At 43.8% G+C, this 20,586-nt stretch overlaps 1 protein-coding gene across 1 annotated transcript in view; it reads right to left on the bottom strand.

Annotated features, from left to right (window-relative positions):
- Positions 1-20,586, bottom strand: part of LOC140194756 (activin receptor type-1-like) — an 83,280-nt gene that overhangs the window by 62,326 nt on the left and 368 nt on the right. Inside the window, exon 2 of the mRNA XM_072252027.1 lies at positions 1,123-1,202. Coding sequence (XP_072108128.1) covers positions 1,123-1,189 — 67 coding nt within the window. The 5' untranslated portion in view covers positions 1,190-1,202. The remainder of the gene's footprint in view (positions 1-1,122; positions 1,203-20,586) is intronic.

Here is a 20,586-nt window from a genome sequence, read left to right as displayed (position 1 = left end):
CCCTTCCTTTCCAGTTCTGATGAAGGGTCTCAGCCCAAAATGTCAAATGTTTATTCCTCTCTATAGATGCTACCTGACCTACTGAGTTTCTTCAGCATTTTGTGTGTATTGCTCTGGATTTCCAGCACATGCAGAATCTCATGTTCGAATTATTCTGTAAAAATACCTCCCCTTTTAATTTAGTAAAAAAAATCTGTTCTTTCGCCAACCTATGTTAAAACACTTTAATTATAACACTTTGTTAACACCATCAGGTACCTAGTTCAAAGCGCAAGTACCACTGAGATCCATAGTCAAATTTTACGAATGAGAAATTGGGTCTAGGACCAGAGGACACAGCCTCAGAAAACAAAAACATCCCTTTAGAACAAAGATGAGGAGGAATTCTTTAGCCAGAGAGTGGAGAGTACCAACGTTCCAGTTTCTTACCATTGTTAACTCTGTACCCTTAAGGTAGGCAAGGATGGAGAACGCTAATATTTCCTTCCTTCAGTTATGAAGAAAGTGAACCCCATCTAAGAAGAGCAAACTGATTTACTCAACCCCCCCACCCCCAATCATTTCCTGGCCCACCATGCCCCTGCCAAACATCACTTAGCAATTTATACCAATATTAGGGCACTGTGGGGTGGAGATACTGCAAGGTGCAAGACGCTCCTTCCCTCCGCTAGCCTGCAGGTCACCCTTGGGCAAAATGTAGTACCTGCTTAGTAACCCTCCCCCACCCCCAATCAGGGTCACGTGAAGCCGTGGGAGCAGCTGGTGGATGATCATATGAGCAGCTGGTGAATATCACAAGTCCTAGTTACGTGACCACTGACACCAGGCAGACAACCTCTGAAGAGTACTGATAATGGCTAAGGTCACTAGTCTTGTAAAGACACTGTCCAGAAGAAGGCAATGGCAAACCACTTCTGTAAGAAAATTTGCCAAGAACAATCACGGTCATGGAAACAGCATGATCACCCACGTCATACAACACTGCACATACCTGCAGTGAAATTTTATCTGGTTTAAATAGCAAAAATAATTAACAATTAATATGCATTGGACAAATCCATAATTAAAAATAAACAAAACAGGAAGCAAAGATTTAATTTTTTTCCCAGGTATTCAACTTGCCTTCAGCTCCACATCGAAAGACCTTTGGAGTCAGAAGTAGAAGAACAAGGACACTGCATTGGGCCATCGGGAAAAGGTTACTGGAAAACAAGAGCAGTTGCTAGTTCACATTCATCTCATGCCTTCATCTATTTAAAACATTTTCTTTAGACTCCCTTACACCATAACCTATTTGTCATTCACTGAGGTGCAAAAAATCCATACCTTCACTACAGGCACACAGAAATCCCATGGTTTTCTGTCTAGTTCACCCAAATTTAAATACATACAGTGTTTCCCTCCCATCTGTCCAAACATTTCATGGCTCAAGTTGATGTTCTAACACAATTACGTGTGAACAAATCAGCTACACAGAAATTGGATCAATTAGCACATACTTAACTGCACATAAAAATGAGTTAACCTGTGTTACATCATGCTGGTAATTATTTCTGAGATAGAGTGGTAAACTGTAGCAGAGACTTCTGTGCAATTCAAGAGAATCTGACAGAAGTTAGTGGATTCAGCCCAGTACATCACAGGTAAAGCCCTCACAACCAATGAGCACATCTACATGAAATGCAGGCATAGGAAAGCAGCATTATCAGAGATCCCCACCACCCAAATAATACTATCTACTTGCTGTTGCCATCAGGTAGAAGGTACAGAAGCCTCAGGACATGCACCACCAGATTCAAGAACAGTTACTACCCCTCAACCATCAGGCCCTTCAACAAAAGGGGCTAACCACACTCACTTTCCGTATCACTGAAATGTTCCTACACAACCAATGGTTTCAGTTGAAGGATTTGTTATCTAATGTTCTCGGTATTTATTGCCATTTATTTATATTTGCATTTGTACAGCTTGGTGTCTTCTGCACTCTGGTTCACTTTTCATTGATCCTGTTATAGTTACTATTCTATAGATTTGCTGAGCATGCCCGCAACAAAATTAAAACTCAGGGCTGCTCAAGATTTCTGTAGAATCTCTTTTGTTTCTACGGCTGACAACTTTCCATTATTCTTAGAACTGGTGCAGCAATAATTAGATGCACAGAACAAGGTGAGAGCTTTGGAGCAGGCCACGGCCATTCACTTTCAAGGACACCACAACTTATCCTGGATCCAGTTCCAAGTGATCTTTTCCAGGGTTATCACAGAAACATTCGATGTTTTTTGGAAATCTCATAATCACAGAACACATGGTCCAGAAAACAGACTCTACTCTGAAGAAAGCTGAAGTTGAAGAAACCTTGACTATGCACATCTATACTCACATCATTCTACAGAAGCAGAGTAGAGAACATCCCAACAAGCTGCATCACTGCACGGTACGGAAATTGCACTGCGGCGCACAGGAAGGCTCTACAACAGGTAGATAGAAACACAGAAAACCTACAGCGCAATACAGGCCCTTCGGCCCTCATTGTTGTGCTGAACATGTCCTTACCTTAGAAATTACCTAAGGTTACCCACGGCCTTCTATTTTTCCAAGCTCCACGTACCTATCCAAGACCCTATCATATCTGCCTCCACCACCGTCACCAGTAGCCTATTCCACGCCCTCACCACTCTGCATAAAAAATTTATCCCTGATATCTTCTCTGTACCTACTTCCAAGCACCTTAAAACTGTGCCCTCTCGTGCTAGTCATTGCAGCCCTAGGAAAAAGCCTCTGACTATCCACACGATCAATGCCTCTCATCATCTTATACACCTCTATCAGGTCATCTCTCATCCTTCATAGCTTCAAAGAGAAAATGCCGAGTTCACTCAACCTATTCTCATAAGGCATGCTCCTCAATCCAGGCAACATCCTTCTAGATCTCCTCTGCACCCTTTCTGAAGTTTCCACATCCTTCCTCTAGTGAGATGACCAGAACTGAGCACAGTACTCCAAGTGGGATCTGACCAGGGTTCTATATAGCTGTAACATTACCTCTCGTCTCTTAACCTCAATCCCACGGTTGAAGGTCAATGCACCATATGCCTTCGTAATCACAGAGTCAACCTGCGCAGCAGCTTTGAGTGTTCTATGGACTCGGATCCCAAGATCCCTCTGATCCTCCACATTGGGAGTCTTACCATTAATACTATATTCTGCCTTTATATTTGACCTACCAAAATGAACCACCTCACACTTGCCTGGGTTGAACTCCATCTGCCACTTCCCAGCCCAGTTTTGCATCCTATCGATGTCCCGCTGTAACCTCTGACAGCCCTCCACACTATCCACAATACATCCAACCTTTGTGTCATCAGCAAATTTACTAACACCTCCACTTCCTCATCCAGATCATTTATAACATGCCATCTATAACTTTGCTAATGACACAAATATTGTTGGCAGAATTTCAGATGGTGACAAGAGGGCATGCAGGACCAAGATATATCAGTTAGTTGAGTGGTGTCACAGCAACAACCTTGCACACAACGTTAGTAAGATCAAAGAACTGGTTGTGGATTTCAGAAAGTTAAGATGAGGGAACACACACCAGTCCTCAGAGGGATCAGAAGTGGAAACAGTGAGCAATTTCAAGTTCCTGGGTATCAATATCTCTGTGGATCTGTCCTAGACCCAACATACCAAAGGCGGCAAGGCAGTGCCTATATTTCATGAGGAATTTGAGGAGGTTTGGTGTTTCACCAAAGACACTCTCAAATTTCCGCAGACATACTGTGGAGAGCATTCTAACTGGCTGCATTACCATTTGGTTTGCGGGGGTGGGGGGTGGCTACTACACAGGATCAAAATAAGCTCCAGAAAGCTGTAAACTTAGCCACCTCCATCATGGTCACCAGCCTCCAGAGTATCCAGGTCATCTTCAAGAAGTGATGCCTCAAAATGGCAGCATCCATCATTAAGGACCCCCATGACCCAGGACTTGTCCCCTTCTTGTCGTTACCATCAAGAAAGAGGTACAGGAGTCTGAAAACACACACTCAACGATTCAGCACAGCTCCCTCCCCTCCGCCATCTGATTTCTGAATGGACACTGAACCCATGAACACTACCTCACTACTTTCTTTTAAAATGTTATATTGTAATTCAGTTCCCCCCCCCCCCCCGCCATTATGTATTGCATTGTTCTGGTGCCACAAAGGACAACAAATTTAACGGTCTATTAAACCTGATTCTGATTCACATCACTGGCCTACCAACCTACCCGCCATCAAGAACACGTATACAGAAAGGTGCCAGAAAATGGCCAGTAATATGATGAAGGATCCCACCCTGTACATGGACTGTTTGTCGTAGTCCCAGCCGGGAGAAGGCTATGTAGCATCCACTTAAGACCACTAGACTTAAAAGCAATTACTTTCCCCAAGCAGAAAAGGTGATCAGCATTTCCTCCCACTAACCCACCCCTCCACATCCCTTACCACCACTACGTTATCATTTCCTGTCAAGAGTCACCTTACGTGCAGACACTCCTGCACCTAGTGACACTTTACGGGCATACAATCTATTTATATAAGCTATCTTATGTATTTATATTTGTGTTTTTTAAATTATTTAAATAATAATTTAAAAACCCATTAAATATATGATAGCTTACATAGATTGTATATCCATAAAATATATAGCTCAGAGGAGGTTCACAAGGATGATTCCAGGAACGAAAGGGTTATCATACGAGGAATGTTTAATGGCTCTGGACCTCTACTCGTTGGAATTTAAAAGGATGGGGGTGGGGGGGGGGGGAAGCTCATTGAAACCTTTTGAATATTGGAAGGCCTAGACAAAGCAGATGTGGAAAAGACGTTTCCCATGGTGGGGGAGTCTAGGACAAGAGGACACAGCCTCAAGGTAGAGGGGCGTCCACTTAAAACAGGTGAGAAGAAATTTCTTTAGCCAGAGGGTGGTGAATTTGTAGGATTCATTACCACGGGCAGCTGTGGAGGCCATGTGGTTGAGTGTATTTAAGGCAGAGCTCGACAGGTTCTTGATAGGACCCAGCATTAATGGTTACAGGGAGGCCAGGAAATGGGGTTGGTGAGGTGGGGTAAGAAAAAGGATCAGCCATGATTGAATGATAGATCAGACTCAATGGGCCAAATGGCCTAATTCTGTGTGTGTGTGTGTGTGTAGGAAGTGACATTAAACAATCGAGTCTGAAACAATCTTGAACACCTCCAGTCTGTTTTCTCTACGGGATCAAAGTCACACTGACTCATCTTCCTTGCTACAGGATGGTTGCAAGCAGCCATAGCAGCTCTGTCTCATAAGGTAGCACAGTTGTTAGCGCGACACTACTACAGCTTGGGCTGTCAGAGTTCAGCATTCAATTCTAGCACTATTTGTAAGGAGTTTTAATATTCTCACCGTGGCCCACAAAGACTTACTGTACATTCCCCAACCAAACGCTGTGGATGAACCAGGAGATACATCATCCGCTGAAGGCTAGAACTGTGGCATTCAAGTCTGGCAACCCAGGTCTGTACCAGAAAACCAGGTATGATTTGCAGAGGGCTACTTCAAGGGCGAAGAGATAATTTTGAAAGAGTTTGGAGGTGACATCGGATGCACAGCAACTCTGGCAGGGTTGGCAAGACATTACTTCCTACAGAGTGAAACTCAATAGTATGAATGGCAGCGAGGCTTCACCACCAGATGAATTCAACGCCTTCCATGGCCACTGTGAAGATCCCTACTGCACCTGATGATCCTGTGATCTGTCTCAGAGGCCGATGTTAGGCTGTCTTTAAAGAGAGTGAACCCTTGCAAGACAGAAGGTCCTGATGAAGTACTTGGTAAGGCTCTGAAGACCTGTACCAATCAACTAGCAGGAGTATTCAAGGACATTTTCAACCTCTCACTGGGCTGAAGTTCCCACTTGCTTCAAAATGGCAACAATTATTCCAGTGCCTAAGAATAATGTGGGCTGCCTTAATGACTATCACCCAGCAGCACTCACATCGACAGTGATGAAATGCTTTGAGAGGTTGGTCATGACTAGACTGAACTCCTGCCTCAGCAAAGACCTGGACCCATTGCAATTTACCCATCGCCACAATAGAAGGATCAGAAGTAGAGAGAGTGAGCAGCTTCTAGTTCCTGGGTGTCAAGATCTCTGAGGATCTAACCTGGTCCCAACATATCGATGTAGTTATAAAGAAGGCAAGGCAGCGGCTATATTTTATTAGGAGTTTGAAGAGATTTGGCATGTCGAAAAATACAGTCAAAAACTTCTATAGTTGTACGGTGGAGAGCATTCTGACAGGCTTGTATCACTGTCTGGTATGGAGGGGCTACTGCACAGGACGGAAAGGAGATGCAGGTTGTAATTCTAGTTAGGTCCATCTTGAGTACAAAGTACACAGGACATCTTTAGCGGGCAGTGTCTCAAAAAGGCAGCGTCCATTATTAGGGACCTCCAGCACCCAGGGCATGCCCCTTTCTCACTGTTACCATCAGGTAGGAGGTACAGAAGCCTGAAGGCACACACTCAGCGATTCAGGAACAGCTTCTTCCCCTCTGCCATCCGATTCCTAAATGGACAATGAATCTTTGAACACTTCACTTTTTTTAAAAAATATGCAGTATTTCTGTTTTTGCACGTTTTGTTTAATCTACTCAATATACATAATTGATTTACTTAAGTATTATTATTATTTTATTTATTACTTTTTCTCTCTGCTAGATTATGTATTGCATTGAACTGCTGCTGATAAGTTAAATTTCACATCAGATGCTGGTGATAATAAACCTGGTTCTAATTCTGACCATGTGGGTTTTCTCTGCTTTCCTCCCACAGTCCAAAGACATACTGGTTAGTGAGGTTAACTGGCCTTTGTAAGTGGTCCTGTGGTTAGTCTTGGGTTAAACAGGTGGGCTGCTAGGTGGCACGGCTCACTGGGTCAGATGAGCCTGTTCCACTGCATCTCTTCAATAATAGAAAATAGCTGCATCACAGCATGAGGTCACTGTATTGACGGAACTGAAGGCCCTGCCTGAGATCACCGTCATCCTGAGAGCAGACAGTCATTGACTTTGTGTGAGGATACCGTTAACATAACAGAAGAAATGGAGCAGGAATCAGCCATCTGGCCTGTTGAGCTTGCTCCACCATTCAATAGCTGATCTGGCTGAGGACTCAGCTCAACATTTCTGCCATGTCCCCAGAACCCTTCACTTCCCTGCTATGCAAAAGGTTATCTGTGTCTGAAATATATTTAATAAGGTAGCCTTTACTGCTTTTCTAGGCAGAAAATTCCAGATTCACTACTCTCTGGGAAAGGCAACTTCTCACACTCACCCTAAATCTATTCCATAAAATACGAGAGCAAGGCAGGGCATCCGGGCCAAAATCTACTCCACCATTCGATCATGGCTGATTTATTTTCCATCTCAACTCCACTTTCAGGCCTTCTCCCAAACCTTTAACACCTGTACTCGCTGGAATTTAGAAGAACGAGGGAGGAATCTCATCGAAACCTATCAAATATTGTAAAGCTGAGATACAGTAGAAGTGGAGAGGATATAGTGGGTGAGTCACAGAAAACTACAGCATAGCAACAGGCCCTTCGGCCCATCAAGTCCATGCTAAACTGCACCCAGACCATAGCCCAACTATCCATGTACCAATCTAAACTTCTCTTAAAATGTTAAAATTGAAATCCCATGCTCCACTTGTGTTGGCAGCTCGTTCCACATTCTCACCACCAAGTTTATCCTTAAACATTTCACCTTTCACCTGTAACCTTTGACCTCCAGTTCCAGTGTCACCCAACCTCAGTAGAAAAAGCCCACTTACATTTACCCTATCTATACCCCTCAATTTTGCATACTACTATCAAATCTCCCCTCAATCTTTTATGTTCCAGGAAAACACAAAATGCTGGAAGAACAGCAGGCCAGGCAGCATCTATGGAAAAGTACAGTCGACATTTTAGGCTGAGACCCTTTGGCAAGACCCGAAACGTCAACTGAGCTATTCTCCATAGATGCTGCCTGGCCTGCTGAGTTCCTCCAGCATTTTGTTTGTTGCTTGGATTTCCAGCATCTGCAGATTTTCTCTTGCTTGTGATTGAAGTTGTAACCTATTCAATCTTTCCTAATAACTCAGGTCCTCCAGTCCCCACGACATCCTTGCAAATTTTCTCTGTTCTTTTTCAATCTTATTTACATCTTTCTTGTAGGTAGGTGACCAAAACTCCAGATTAGGTCTCACAAACGTCTTGTATAACTTCAACATAACATCCCATCTCATGTAATCAATACTAGCAGGCCAACGTGACAAAAGCTTTCGTTACAAACCTTCTTCTAGGATTCTCCTAGCATTCTTCTAGGGTGCATCACAACCTGGTATGGAAGTTGTCCTGTCCAAGACCGGAAGAAGCTGCAGAAGATCGTGAACACAGTGCAGCAAATCACACAAACCAATCTTCCGTCCTTGGACACACTTTACACCGCACGCTGTCGGAGAAGTGCTGCCAGGATAATCAAGGTCACGACCCACCCAGCCAACACACTTTTCGTCCCTCTTCCCTCCAGGAGAAGGTTCAGGAGCTTCAAGACTCGTACGGCCAGATTTGGGAACAGCTTCTTTCCAAAAACACTGTTGAATGGATCTGGGCCGTACCCTCCAAATATCCGGACCTGCCTCTCGCTTTTTTTGCACTACCTTACTTTCCATTTTTCTATTTTCTATTTATGATTTATAATTTAAATGTTTAATATTTACTATTGATTTGTAATCCAGGGAGTGTGAAGCGCGGAATCAAATATCGCTGTGATGATTGTACGTTCTAGTATCAATTGTTTGGCGACAATAAAGTATATCTACCTGTGACATCACTTCCAGTGAATTATAGACCTATATTCCTAGATCCCTTTGTTCTGTAAGACTTACCCTAGCTGGTCCTCCCAAAGTGCAACTCCTCACATTCTGCTCCTGTATCTTATGGTCTAATGTACACCCAGTGTACAGGAATAAAGTAGTAGCCAGAGTGTACTCCTTTAATATGCACATTTAAAAACATTTCATCAATTCAGAAACAAATGCTTCTGCTTCATGGAATGCATAACTGCTGAGGGAAGCAAAAAAAAAAGCCCAGTAAGGATTTCATAAAAATGTAACTAACATACCTTTCATATTTTAATTCCAACATTTACTTTCCTTCTGTATACCATTTCAAGAGATGCAATTGTACTCAAACAAGATCTTGCAACCAATACAAATTAGTACGTTAAGTCATAGCATGCACAGCACTGATTTTTCTCACTATGACATCTGTTTGTGCTTCTGCTCACTGCCAGTGTCCCTAGGTGCAGCATCAGCAATATTCTAATGTGCAGAACTAGAGTTCTACCTTCCTGGTACAGATCAGTTTGCAAACATCCCAAAACAGTGCTTAAACAAATAATCTCCTCCAGAAAGCTCAGATTCCTGTCATTTGTCAACTTCCAGTAAATAGCAGGATATATAGCAGCCAGTGGAGACATAGCTAAACAGTTTAATAATTAATACAAACTTGGCTAACCATCTTGGAACGCCAAACCAGGCAGTAATAGAAGCAGACTCAGAATGTGGTTTGCGAGCTGCTGTTCAGCCTGTCCAACTACACTGCATGTTCAGATGGATTGGTCACAATGATATTTATCAAAAATTAGTTGAATAGATATTAAAAATTATACGTTGAGAATGCAGTGGATTTCAAACACTGCAAGTCATTCTGTATATATTTACTGAGATACAGCACAGGATTGGCCCTTCCAGCCACACTGCCCAGCAATCCCCGATTTAATCCACTTTACGAAGGCTAATTAACCTACCAACCTGTACATCTTTGGACCGTGGGAGGAAACTGGATCACCTGAAGGGAACCCATGCTGCCACAGGCAGAACATACAAACTCCTTACAGACAGTGGCAGGAATTGAATCTCGGTTGCCAGCACTGTAAAACATTGTGCTTATCACTGTGCTACCATGTCACCTGTTGTGCTAACCAGTATAACTACCGGACAGGTAAACAGGGATGAATAAAATTAACTGACGATTTAACCCTTTGATATTCTAACATTGATATTCCATTCTCCCAGATCCTCCATCACTGCTCCATCATGCACACTGGCCTCCCCACCATCCGGGACATCTGCAAAAGGTGATGCTTCAACAAGGCAACATCCATCATTAAGGACCCCTATCACCTGGATATGACCTCTTCATTACCACCAGTGGGGTGGATACAGAATTCTGAATGCACACTCAACGCTCCTTCCCCATCATCCTCAGATTTCTGAGCAGACAATGACCTATGCATGAACATTACCACACTATTTTTCCACTACCTAAAAGTGTTCCTCACAGCATGCGCCTCAAATAGCCTCTGACTGTCTGTGTGTGTGTGTGTGTGTGTGTGTGTGTGTATATTATATATATAAAAACACACACACACGGCCCCCGTTTTCCGAACGTTCGCTTTACGACACCTCGCTGTTACGAAAGACCTACATTAGTTACCTGTTTTTGCTAACAGAAGGTGTTTTCACTGTTACGAAAAAAGGCAGCGCGCCCGAACAGCCAAGCTCCTCCCCCGGAACTGTATTCTAGCCGCCATTGCTTAAACATGTGCTTTATCTAGATTTATTTTGTGCATCGTTAGCAAGATGAGTTCTAAGGTATCGGAAAAGCCCAAAAAAACTCGTAAGGATGTTACACTTAGCATAAAACTAGACATAATTAAGCGCTTCGATCGTGGTGAACAAAGTAAGGACATTGTCCGGGCGTTGAACTTGCCTGCGTCCACCATTCACACTATTTATACGCAGAGAGAAAGAATCCTGAAAGCTGCCGATGTTACTGTTGGTTCTGCTCGTAGCAAGGTGGTCTCTCTTAGTTGGCATCCAATAATGGATAAAATGGAAAGTCTATTGCTTGAGTGGATTGATGGGTGTACAAAGCGTGGTGTTCCGTTAAGTTTTCTTACACTTAAGGAGAAATCAGTCAGTCTTTTTAATAAGCTGAAACAGAAAGCACTGGACAATGGTGATGAAAGTGTTGCGAAAGTGGAATTTAAAGGTAGTCATAGGTGGTTTGATCAGTTTCTGAGGCGAGGGCAGCTTCATAATTTAATGTTTACCGGACAGAGTGCTTCGGCTGATACTGAAGCTGCCGAAAAGTTCCCAGCAGAGCTGAAGAAAACAATTACAGAAGGTGGATATTCGTACAAGCAAGTGTTTAACTGTGACAAAACTGCAATTTATTGGAAAAAATTGCTGAGCAAGACATTCATTTCGATAGAAGAAAAGCAGGCTAAGGGACACAAGGCATCGAAGGACAGGTTTACCCTAATGCCTATTATTAACGCCACTGGTGATGCTGTCCTTAAGCCTCTACTAGTGTACCATTCAGAAAATCCGAGGGCACTTAAATGCGTTGATAAGAAAACACTTCCCATTGTGTTCCGTTCACATCCAAGTGGTTGGAATACTCAAGTGCTTTTTTCTGAGTACATGAGTGGACACGTTAGTCCTTTTGTTGAAAAATACTGTAGAGAAAATAACCTCGATAATAGGTGTCTCGTGATTGTTGATAATTGTGCTGCTCATCCACCTGGCGTTACCAAGTATGGCAGTAACATTTGTGTTGCGTTCTTACCGCCGAATACGACATCGTTGCTGCAGCCGTGCAACCAAGGCCTAATAGCCACAATTAAGGCTTACTACACGCAAAATGTGATGCGTTTTATTGTAGTACCATTGACAAAGGGGGCAATTCTGAAGCGTCTTTGTGAGAGATCTGGAAAGAATACAATATAAAATTGGCAATCGCCCCAACGTTGGAGATGCTCTCGATAGGCTAACAGTCTCGATGAGAAATGGCGTTTGGAGGAAACTATGTCTTCCCGACTCCAGTAAGTGAAACTACACTGTACATACATTATTTCTACTTTATATAAGCTGTGTATTTTTATGTGTTACTTAGTATGATTTGGCAGCTTCACAGCTTAAAGGTTACTGGAGAGTGTTTCTGCCGAGAGCACTTCCATCGTGTTTCTGCCAAAAGTGCTTCTGCCGCGAATGCTGCCGTGAGATCTTCGCTGCACTAGACAGTGCTGCAATTTGCAGAAAAGTATATCTGCTTTATGTAGGCTGTGTATTTATCTTATCATTCCTGCTTTTACTATGTTACTGTTACTTTAGGTTTTACCTGTTATTTGGCATGATTTTGTAGGTTATTTTTTGAGTCTGGGAACGCTAAAAAGCTTTCCCATATTAATAAATGGTAATTGCTTATTCACTTTACGACATTCTGGCTTACAAACTGTTTCATAGGAATGCTCTACCTTCGGATAGCGGGGGAAACCTGTGTGTCTGTGTGTGTCACACACACACACACACACACACACGTTGAGTACCCATTATCTAAAAAATGCTTGGGGCTACCAGCGTTTCAGATTTTGCAATATACAATGAGATAGATTGGGATCAATGTTCACTCTAAGGTGTGCATGCGCACACACATCTTTTGTTACTAGTGTACAAGGAATTTAAACTGCATACAAAAGGTTGCCACCCTCTACCTCGTTGGCATGTTAAGTATATTTCACGATCGTACACGATCACATTTCTTTTTCAAGTTTCTGATGCCGACAGTGTTGACAATGTGGAGTTTGCGATGGTTTGTCTGCAGATTCTAGAACTGGTTTATTTATACTGTTTTATCGAAGAAATTATTGATTCACTATGTCGAATTCCAAAGAAGCAAAGGGTGTGAATTGCAAAAGAACTACTAGTTCACTTAAAGCAGAATGGCTCAGTGAAAAAGCTGCTGCACCGAAAGCTCATGAGGTCAGGAACATGCAGCTGCGAGAAATGTTTATGTACAATACAGAAACTGCTGTTACCTGCGTGTATTGTCGCGATGCAAAGGTTGCTGGAGAATTTGCAAGTGGGAAGAAGTGCAGCGATATTTGGAAACTTGTCTTTTTAAAAAGGTGTCATTTAGCAAGTAAATCACATATGGACAATGTGCAAAAGCTCCGGCAATCTTCATTACCCACTACAGGTCTGCTACATACATGTGCATGCAGATGAACGAGAATGAAAATGATCAAACCGAAAGATCAAAGTTCCCAGACAGTGGTGAATCTGTGGAATTCTCTGCCCAATGAAGCAGTGGAGGCTACCTCAGTAAATATACTTAAGACAAAGTTGGATAGATTTTCACATAGTGGGGGAATTAGGTTTATGGGGAAAACACAGGAAGATAGAGATGAGTCCACAGCCAGATCAGCCATGATCTTATTGAATGGTGAAGCAGGCTCGACGGGCCAGATGGCCAACTCCTGCTCCTATTTATGTTCTTCTGTTTGTCATTGACACATCAGTTAAAATTGATACTTGCACCTAGCTAAAAGCCTGAAAAGAGTTTATTCATCATATACACCGGGAAAGCACGAGATCCTTTTTCATACACCAAGGATGCATCTCAGCAGTATATATAAATAATATACAGCTATAAATATATAATAGAGTGGCTTCCAGTGAATTGACCCATTGGGTAATTGGGATAGCCACTCATTTGGGACAACTGAAAGAACAGAAGCTAATCTAGAAAACAGCCAGAATTCCCCTTGTTTATATGTGGGACATTATGCTGCTTAATTGAGATAGGAGACAGTTGCTGAACGGTTTCGAACCAGTACAGACACATGCCTTATGTGGTCATTAGACACTACACCATGAGTAGAGTGAACAGTTTTTAAAAAGCAGTGATTTTGGTCCCTGATAGTTGGTGGGAAATAAGCAGTAAGGCAATTCAGAACTGTTTTGCTCACTGTGGTTTCAAGCATTCAGGCTTGGAGATACCAGAAATGGTTGGGAGCTAATATGAAACAATTTCACTACTTCAGTGAGTTAGGAACTATGATGAATTTGAAGGCATTGACAATCACCTTGAATGTAACAATGAAAATCTGAAGGATGAGTCGTGAACAGCATCGGACGAAGGCAGTCCACTGTCTTCACTAGGTGTCTGCGCAAATTTTGTTCATTACAGCCAATCAAAAGGTGGCAAGAGACACTGGATGAATTCCTCTGTCAATAAGTATTATGAACTAATAAACAGTTTTATAGTACCGTAGTACTGGTAGTGTTCTAATGTGTTCTGTATTTCCTTTAAATACATAACTTGTGACCTCAGTTTGTCTTGTTTATATCTTTTTAACTATTTCCATGAAACTTTGGCTAATTGGGCCATGCTGCTTAATTGGGCCAAAACTACTGGTTCTGATGTGTCCCAATTAACCAGAATCCTCTGAATATAACAGCTTTCATGACCTACTAGATTCCAGTAACACACCAATTTTGCTCTCGCCCTTTGGCAATTGAAGAGCTCACCCCCCCACCCCCCATGACTTCCTGGTGCATATTTCTATTTTCACTAACCTTTCCCGGATGTCTGGCACTTTCTCATGCATTCACAGGAGTTACATCATTTGTTCCCCTCCCACTATCCACAAAGCAGTCATTCCAAGTGAAGCAACAGTTCCCCAGTCCAACGACCTGTACTGCATTCAGTGTTCACAATATGGCCTCTCCTGCATTGGAGAAACCAAATACAGATAGGCTGGAACATCTGTAGGAGTGACACTGAAGAATCAGTTGCCTCCACTTTAATACTGCAACTCTGACCTACCTAGCTGTTTGCACTGTTAAAACACCACAAAACATAGGAGCAGAATTGGGCTATTTGGCCCATTAAGTCTGCTTCACTATTTGATCATGGTTGGTTTATTTTTTTTCCTCTCAACACCATACCCCGTCCATAGCCATCTGTGGCAATGAATTCCACAAATTCACCACCATCAGGCTAAAGAAATTACCCCTCAATTGTGTTCTGAACGGACATCATTGTTTTCTGAGATTGTGCCCTCTGGTCCTAGATTCTCCCACTATAGCAAACATTCTCGCCACGTCCACTCAAGAACTAAGCTACAGGAAATATTGATCCTGTTCCACTTTCCAAAGATGCTATGTGTCCAGTATTTTATGCTTTTGACAGTTCAGATTCCAAGCATCTGCTTTTTTTTTTAATATTTGAGAATCAGAATCTGGTTTATGATCACTGACATATATCAGTGAAATTTGTTTTGAAACAGCAATACATAAAAAAATCACTACAAATTATATTAAAAATGCAAACACTTTGGCCACTTTATGAGGAGCAGATTGGGAGGCAGATTTCGGAAAGGTGCGAAAATAACAGGGTTGTTATCATGGGTGACTTCAACTTCCCGAATATTGATTGGCACCTGATTAGTTCCAAGGGTTCAGATGGGGCAGAGTTTGTTAAGTATGTCCAGGACGGATTCCTGTCACAGTTTGTGGACAGGCCGAACAGGGGGAATGCCATACTAGATCTAGTACTAGGTAATGAACCGGGTCAGGTCACAGATCTCTCAGTGGGTGAGCATCTGGGGGACAGTGACCACCGCTCCCTGGCCCTCAGCATTATCATGGAAAAGGATAGAATCAAAGAGGACAAGAAAATTTTTAATTGGGGAAAAGCAAATTATGAAGCTATAAGGCTAGAACTTGCGGGTGTGAATTGGGATGATGTTTTTGCAGGGAAATGTACTACGGACATGTGGTCGATGTTTAGAGATCTCTTGTGGGATGTAAGGGATAAATCTGTCCCGGTGAGGAAGATAAAGAATGGTAGGGTGAAGGAAACATGGGTGACAAGTGAGGTGGAAAATCTAGTCAGGTGGAAGAAGGCAGCATACATGAGGTTTAGGAAGCAAGGATCAGATGGGTCTATTGAGGAATATAGGGAAGCAAGAAAGGAGCTTAAGAAGGGGCAGAGGAGAGCAAGAAGGGGGCATGAGAAGGCCTTGGCGAGTAGGGTAAAGGAAAACCCCAAGGCATTCTTCAATTATGTGAAGAACAAAAGGATGACAGGAGTGAAGGTAGGACCGATTAGAGAAAAAGGTGGGAAGATGTGCCTGGAGGCTGTGGAAGTGAGCCGAGGTCCTCAATGAATACTTCTCTTCGGTATTCACCAATGAGAAGGAACTTGATGATGGTGCGGACAATATGAGTGAGGTTGATGTTCTGGAGCATGTTGATATTAAGGGAGAGGAGGTGTTGGAGTTGCTAAAATACATTAGGACAGATAAGTCCCCGGGTCCTGACGGAATATTCCCCAGGCTGCTCCACGAGGCGAGAGAAGAGATTGCTGAGCCTCTGGCTAGGATCTTTATGTCCTCGTTGTCTACGGGAATGGTACCAGAGGATGAGGGAGGCCAATGTTGTTCCCTTGTTCAAAAAAGGTAGTAGGGATAGTCTGGGTAATTATAGACCAGTGAGCCTTACGTCTGTGGTGGGAAAGCTGTTGGAAAAGATTCTTAGAGATAGGATCTATAGGCATTTAGAGAATCATGGTCTGATCAGGGACAGTCAGCATGGCTTTGTGAAGGGCAGATCGTGTCTAACAAGCCTGATAGAGTTCTTTGAGGAGGTGACCAGGCATATAGATGAGCGTAGTGCAGTGGATGTGAACTATATGGATTTTAGTAAGGCATTTGACAAGGTTCCACATGGTAGGCTTATTCAGAAAGTTAGAAGGCATGGGAACCAGGGAAGTTTGGCCAGGTGGATTCAGAATTGGCTTGCCTGCAGAAGGCAGAGGGTGGTGGTGGAGGGAGTACATTCAGATTGGAGGATTGTGACTAGTGGTGTCCCACAAGGATCTGTTCTGGGACCTCTACTTTTTGTGATTTTTATTAACGACCTGGATGTGGGGGTAGAAGGGTGGGTTGGCAAGTTTGCAGATGACACAAAGGTTGGTGGTGTTGTAGATAGTGTGGTGGATTGTCAAAGATTGCAGAGGGAAATTGATAGGATGCAGAAGTGGGCTGAGAAGTGGCAGATGGAGTTCAATCCGGAGAAGTGTGAGGTGGTACACTTTGGAAGGACAAACTCCAAGGCAGAATACAAAGTAAATGGCAGGATACTTGGTAGTGTGGAGGAGCAGAGGGATCTCGGGGTACATGTCCATAGATCCCTGAAAGTTGCCTCACAGGTGGATAGGGTAGTTAAGAAAGCTTATGAGGTGTTGGCTTTCATAAGTCGAGGGATAGAGTTTAAGAGTCGCGATGTAACGATGCAGCTCTATAAAACTCTGGTTAGGCCACACTTGGAGTACTGTGTCCAGTTCTGGTCACCTCACTATAGGAAGGATGTGGAAGCATTGGAAAGGGTACAGAGGAGATTTACCAGGATGCTGCCTGGTTTAGAAAGTATGCATTATGATCAGAGATTGAGGGAGCTAGGGCTTTACTCTTTGGAGAGAAGGAGGATGAGAGGAGACATGATAGTGGTATACAAGATATTAAGAGGAATAGATAGAGTGGATAGCCAGCGCCTCTTCCCCAGGGCACCACTGCTCAATACAAGAGGACGTGGCTTTAAGGTAAGGGGTGGGAAGTTCAAGGGGGATATTAGAGGAAGGTTTTTTACTCAGAGAGTGGTTGGTGCGTGGAATGCACTGCCTGAGTCAGTGGTGGAGGCAGATACACTAGTGAAGTTTAAGAGACTACTAGACAGGTATATGGAGGAATCTAAGGTGGGGGCTTATATGGGAGGCAGGGTTTGAGGGTCGGCACAACATTGTGGGCCGAAGGGCCTGTATTGTGCTGTACTATTCTATGTTCTATGAGTACTATCATGTAGCAGCAACTCAATGCATAAAAGCACGCAGACATGGTCATGAGATTCAGTTGTTGTTTAGACCAAACATCAGAAAGGGGAAGAAATGTGACCTAAGTGACTTTGACCATGGAACAACTGTTGGTACCAGACGGGGTGGTTTGAGTATCTCAGAAACTGCTGATCTCCTGAGATTTCCACACACAACCACCTTTAGGGCAGGGGTTCCCAACCAAAAGACCATACACCCCTTGCTTAATGCTATTGGTCCATGGAATTGAAAAAAAGTTGGGAACGCCTGCTCTAGAGTTTACAAAGAATGTTATGTAAAATAAGCAATACATCCAGTTCAGTGGGCAAAAATACCTTGTTAATGAGAGAGGGCAGAGGAGAATGCTCAGACTGGTTCAAGATGATAGGAACTCAAACAACCAGTGTTACCACAGTGGTGTGCAGAAAAGCATCTCTGAATGCACAACACATCAAACCTTGAAATGGATGTGCTACAGCAGCAGAAGACCGTGAACAAACACTCAGTGCCTACTTTATTAGGTACAGGTGGCATCTAATAAGAGTGGCTACTGAGAGTATATTTAAATATAAGACAAGAGGTTCAGGCAGAGAACCTTCATCATAAATAGGGCAAGTTATTGAGGTAGTGTTCATAAACACAAGAGATTCTACAGACTCTGGAACCAGTAGGGAGTGCCCGTGGACTCATAGACCGTTCAGAAATCTGATGGAGGGGAAAGAAGACGTAAAATGCTTCTAAGACAAATGCTTATGGAATGCATGTTGAGGACTTCAGATGTGAGGTGTGGGTGGACACAACCAGTAACACGAGAAAATTAAAGCAATACCAGGAAAATCCTCTTTCAGCTTCCCACACAGGATAGAATGGTTAAAGAATGATGAGTCGACTTCAGACTTGCATCAGTGTTCAGACAGCCTCAGTGCAACGGCAAACGTGCACAGTACTGCTTGACACCATTGTGTTCATGAACTCAGACAAATGCAAATGCTGGATCTAGCGATGGCATGCCCCAACCAGCTCGCCTTGTTCGGATATCTGGGCATCCCGTGAATGATGAATCAATACTGAGTGGTTGTCATCATTCCGCAGATTTTGTCCTGAATAGAGTTAGTTTTGTCCTCATTCTTACTGTATGAAATAGTTACCCTTCCCCCCCAACAAAATACATTAAGATCTCTGCTTGTGTATGGATTTCATCATCCAATAAGTTAACAAATCAAACATTTTCTTTCAATCGCCAATACGTGAGGTATGCCCACCTACTGCTCATTTACAAACTGTAGAAATAACTTATCTTCTCTATTGATTTTATTAAAATACACATCATATACAGTGCTACAAGAACAAAAATATACTGGGTTATGTTGAAAACCTGAAATGGTGGAAATGCTGAGGAAAACTGTCATTTTTTAACATTGATGGCTGTTCACTAGAAAACATAAAACCAGAAGGCATAGAACATTACAGTGCCCACAATATTGTACTGACCTTTTAACCTACTCCAAGATCAACCTATCCCCCCTCCCACATAACCCTCCAGTTTTCTGTCACCTATGTGCCTAACTAAGAATTCCTTAAATGTCCCCAATGTAGTTGCATCTATTACCATCACCACATACAGTTCAGATGACCCTCGCCAGTCAACACATGAAGAGTCAACAAAATAGCAGGAAGAAAGGCTTTGATCTTCCTAAAAGTTGGAGATTTTGGCTCCTACTGGTCTAGATGCCAGATAACATATGAGCGAATACCTGAAAGCTGTTGATTCAGAACATCCTGTAGTGAAGAGGTGTGGATTTTTTTTCTCTCCCAAGCTCTCGACCTCCGACAATTCACACAACCCCTCTCCCAATGTTTGCTCCCGATGATTTCCCCTATATCACAGCCCATCTGTCACTGTTCCCTGACCCTCTCTCCCATCTCTCTCTCACCCTGCACCCCCGCCGGCTCTCTCTCCCCCACACCCACTCTCACCCTTGCCCCTTCCAGTCACCCCACCTCCTCTTCCCATGTGTCACTCCCTCTCCCCCACCTGTCCTGTTGTTCTCCTCTATCATCCCCCTCCCATCTCTCCACCTCCCTGTCTTCCCTTTTCCTCACCTACCTCATCTTTCCTCTGTCCATCTCCCTGTCTTACACTTTCACCCTCCCTCCCCATCTCCACAATTCCCTTTCTCTTTCCCGTCCTGTCTGCCATTTCCCCGCCACCTTTCTTCCCCTCCCCCACTGTTCTCACCCCTCCCCACCTCCCACTCCCTCACCCAGACTCGCTTCACCCCTCATCCCTCCCCTCTCCACCTCCCACCCCTCACCCAGTCTCTCTCACTCCTCCCCACCCCCATCCCTCTCCCTTCCCCACCTCCCACCTCCTCACCCAGTCTCACTCCTCCCCACCCCTCACCCAGTCTCTCTCACTCTCTCCCACCATCTCACTCCTCCCCACCCCTCTCCCCTCCCCACCTCCCACCCCCCTCACCCAGTCTCGCTTCTCCCCCACCCAGTCTCACTCCTCTCCATCCCTCTCCCCTCCCCACCCCTCACCAGTCTCTCCCCATCCCTCTCCCCTCCCCACCTCCCACCCCCTCACCCAGACTCTCCCCTCCCCACCCCCCAACCCAGACTCTCCCCTCCCCACCCCCCACCCAGTCTCTCTCACTCTCTCCCATCTCACTCCTCCTCATCCCTCTCCACCTCCCACCCCCTCACCCAGACTCTCCCCTCCCCACCCCCCCCACCCAGACTCTCTCCCCTTTTCCCACCCGTCTCTCCCCTCCCCCACCCACTCCCA

Source organism: Mobula birostris, chromosome 1, assembly GCF_030028105.1.
Source record: "Mobula birostris isolate sMobBir1 chromosome 1, sMobBir1.hap1, whole genome shotgun sequence".
NCBI classification, from domain to species: domain Eukaryota; kingdom Metazoa; phylum Chordata; class Chondrichthyes; order Myliobatiformes; family Myliobatidae; genus Mobula; species Mobula birostris.
This window is presented reverse-complemented; position numbering and strand designations above follow the sequence as displayed.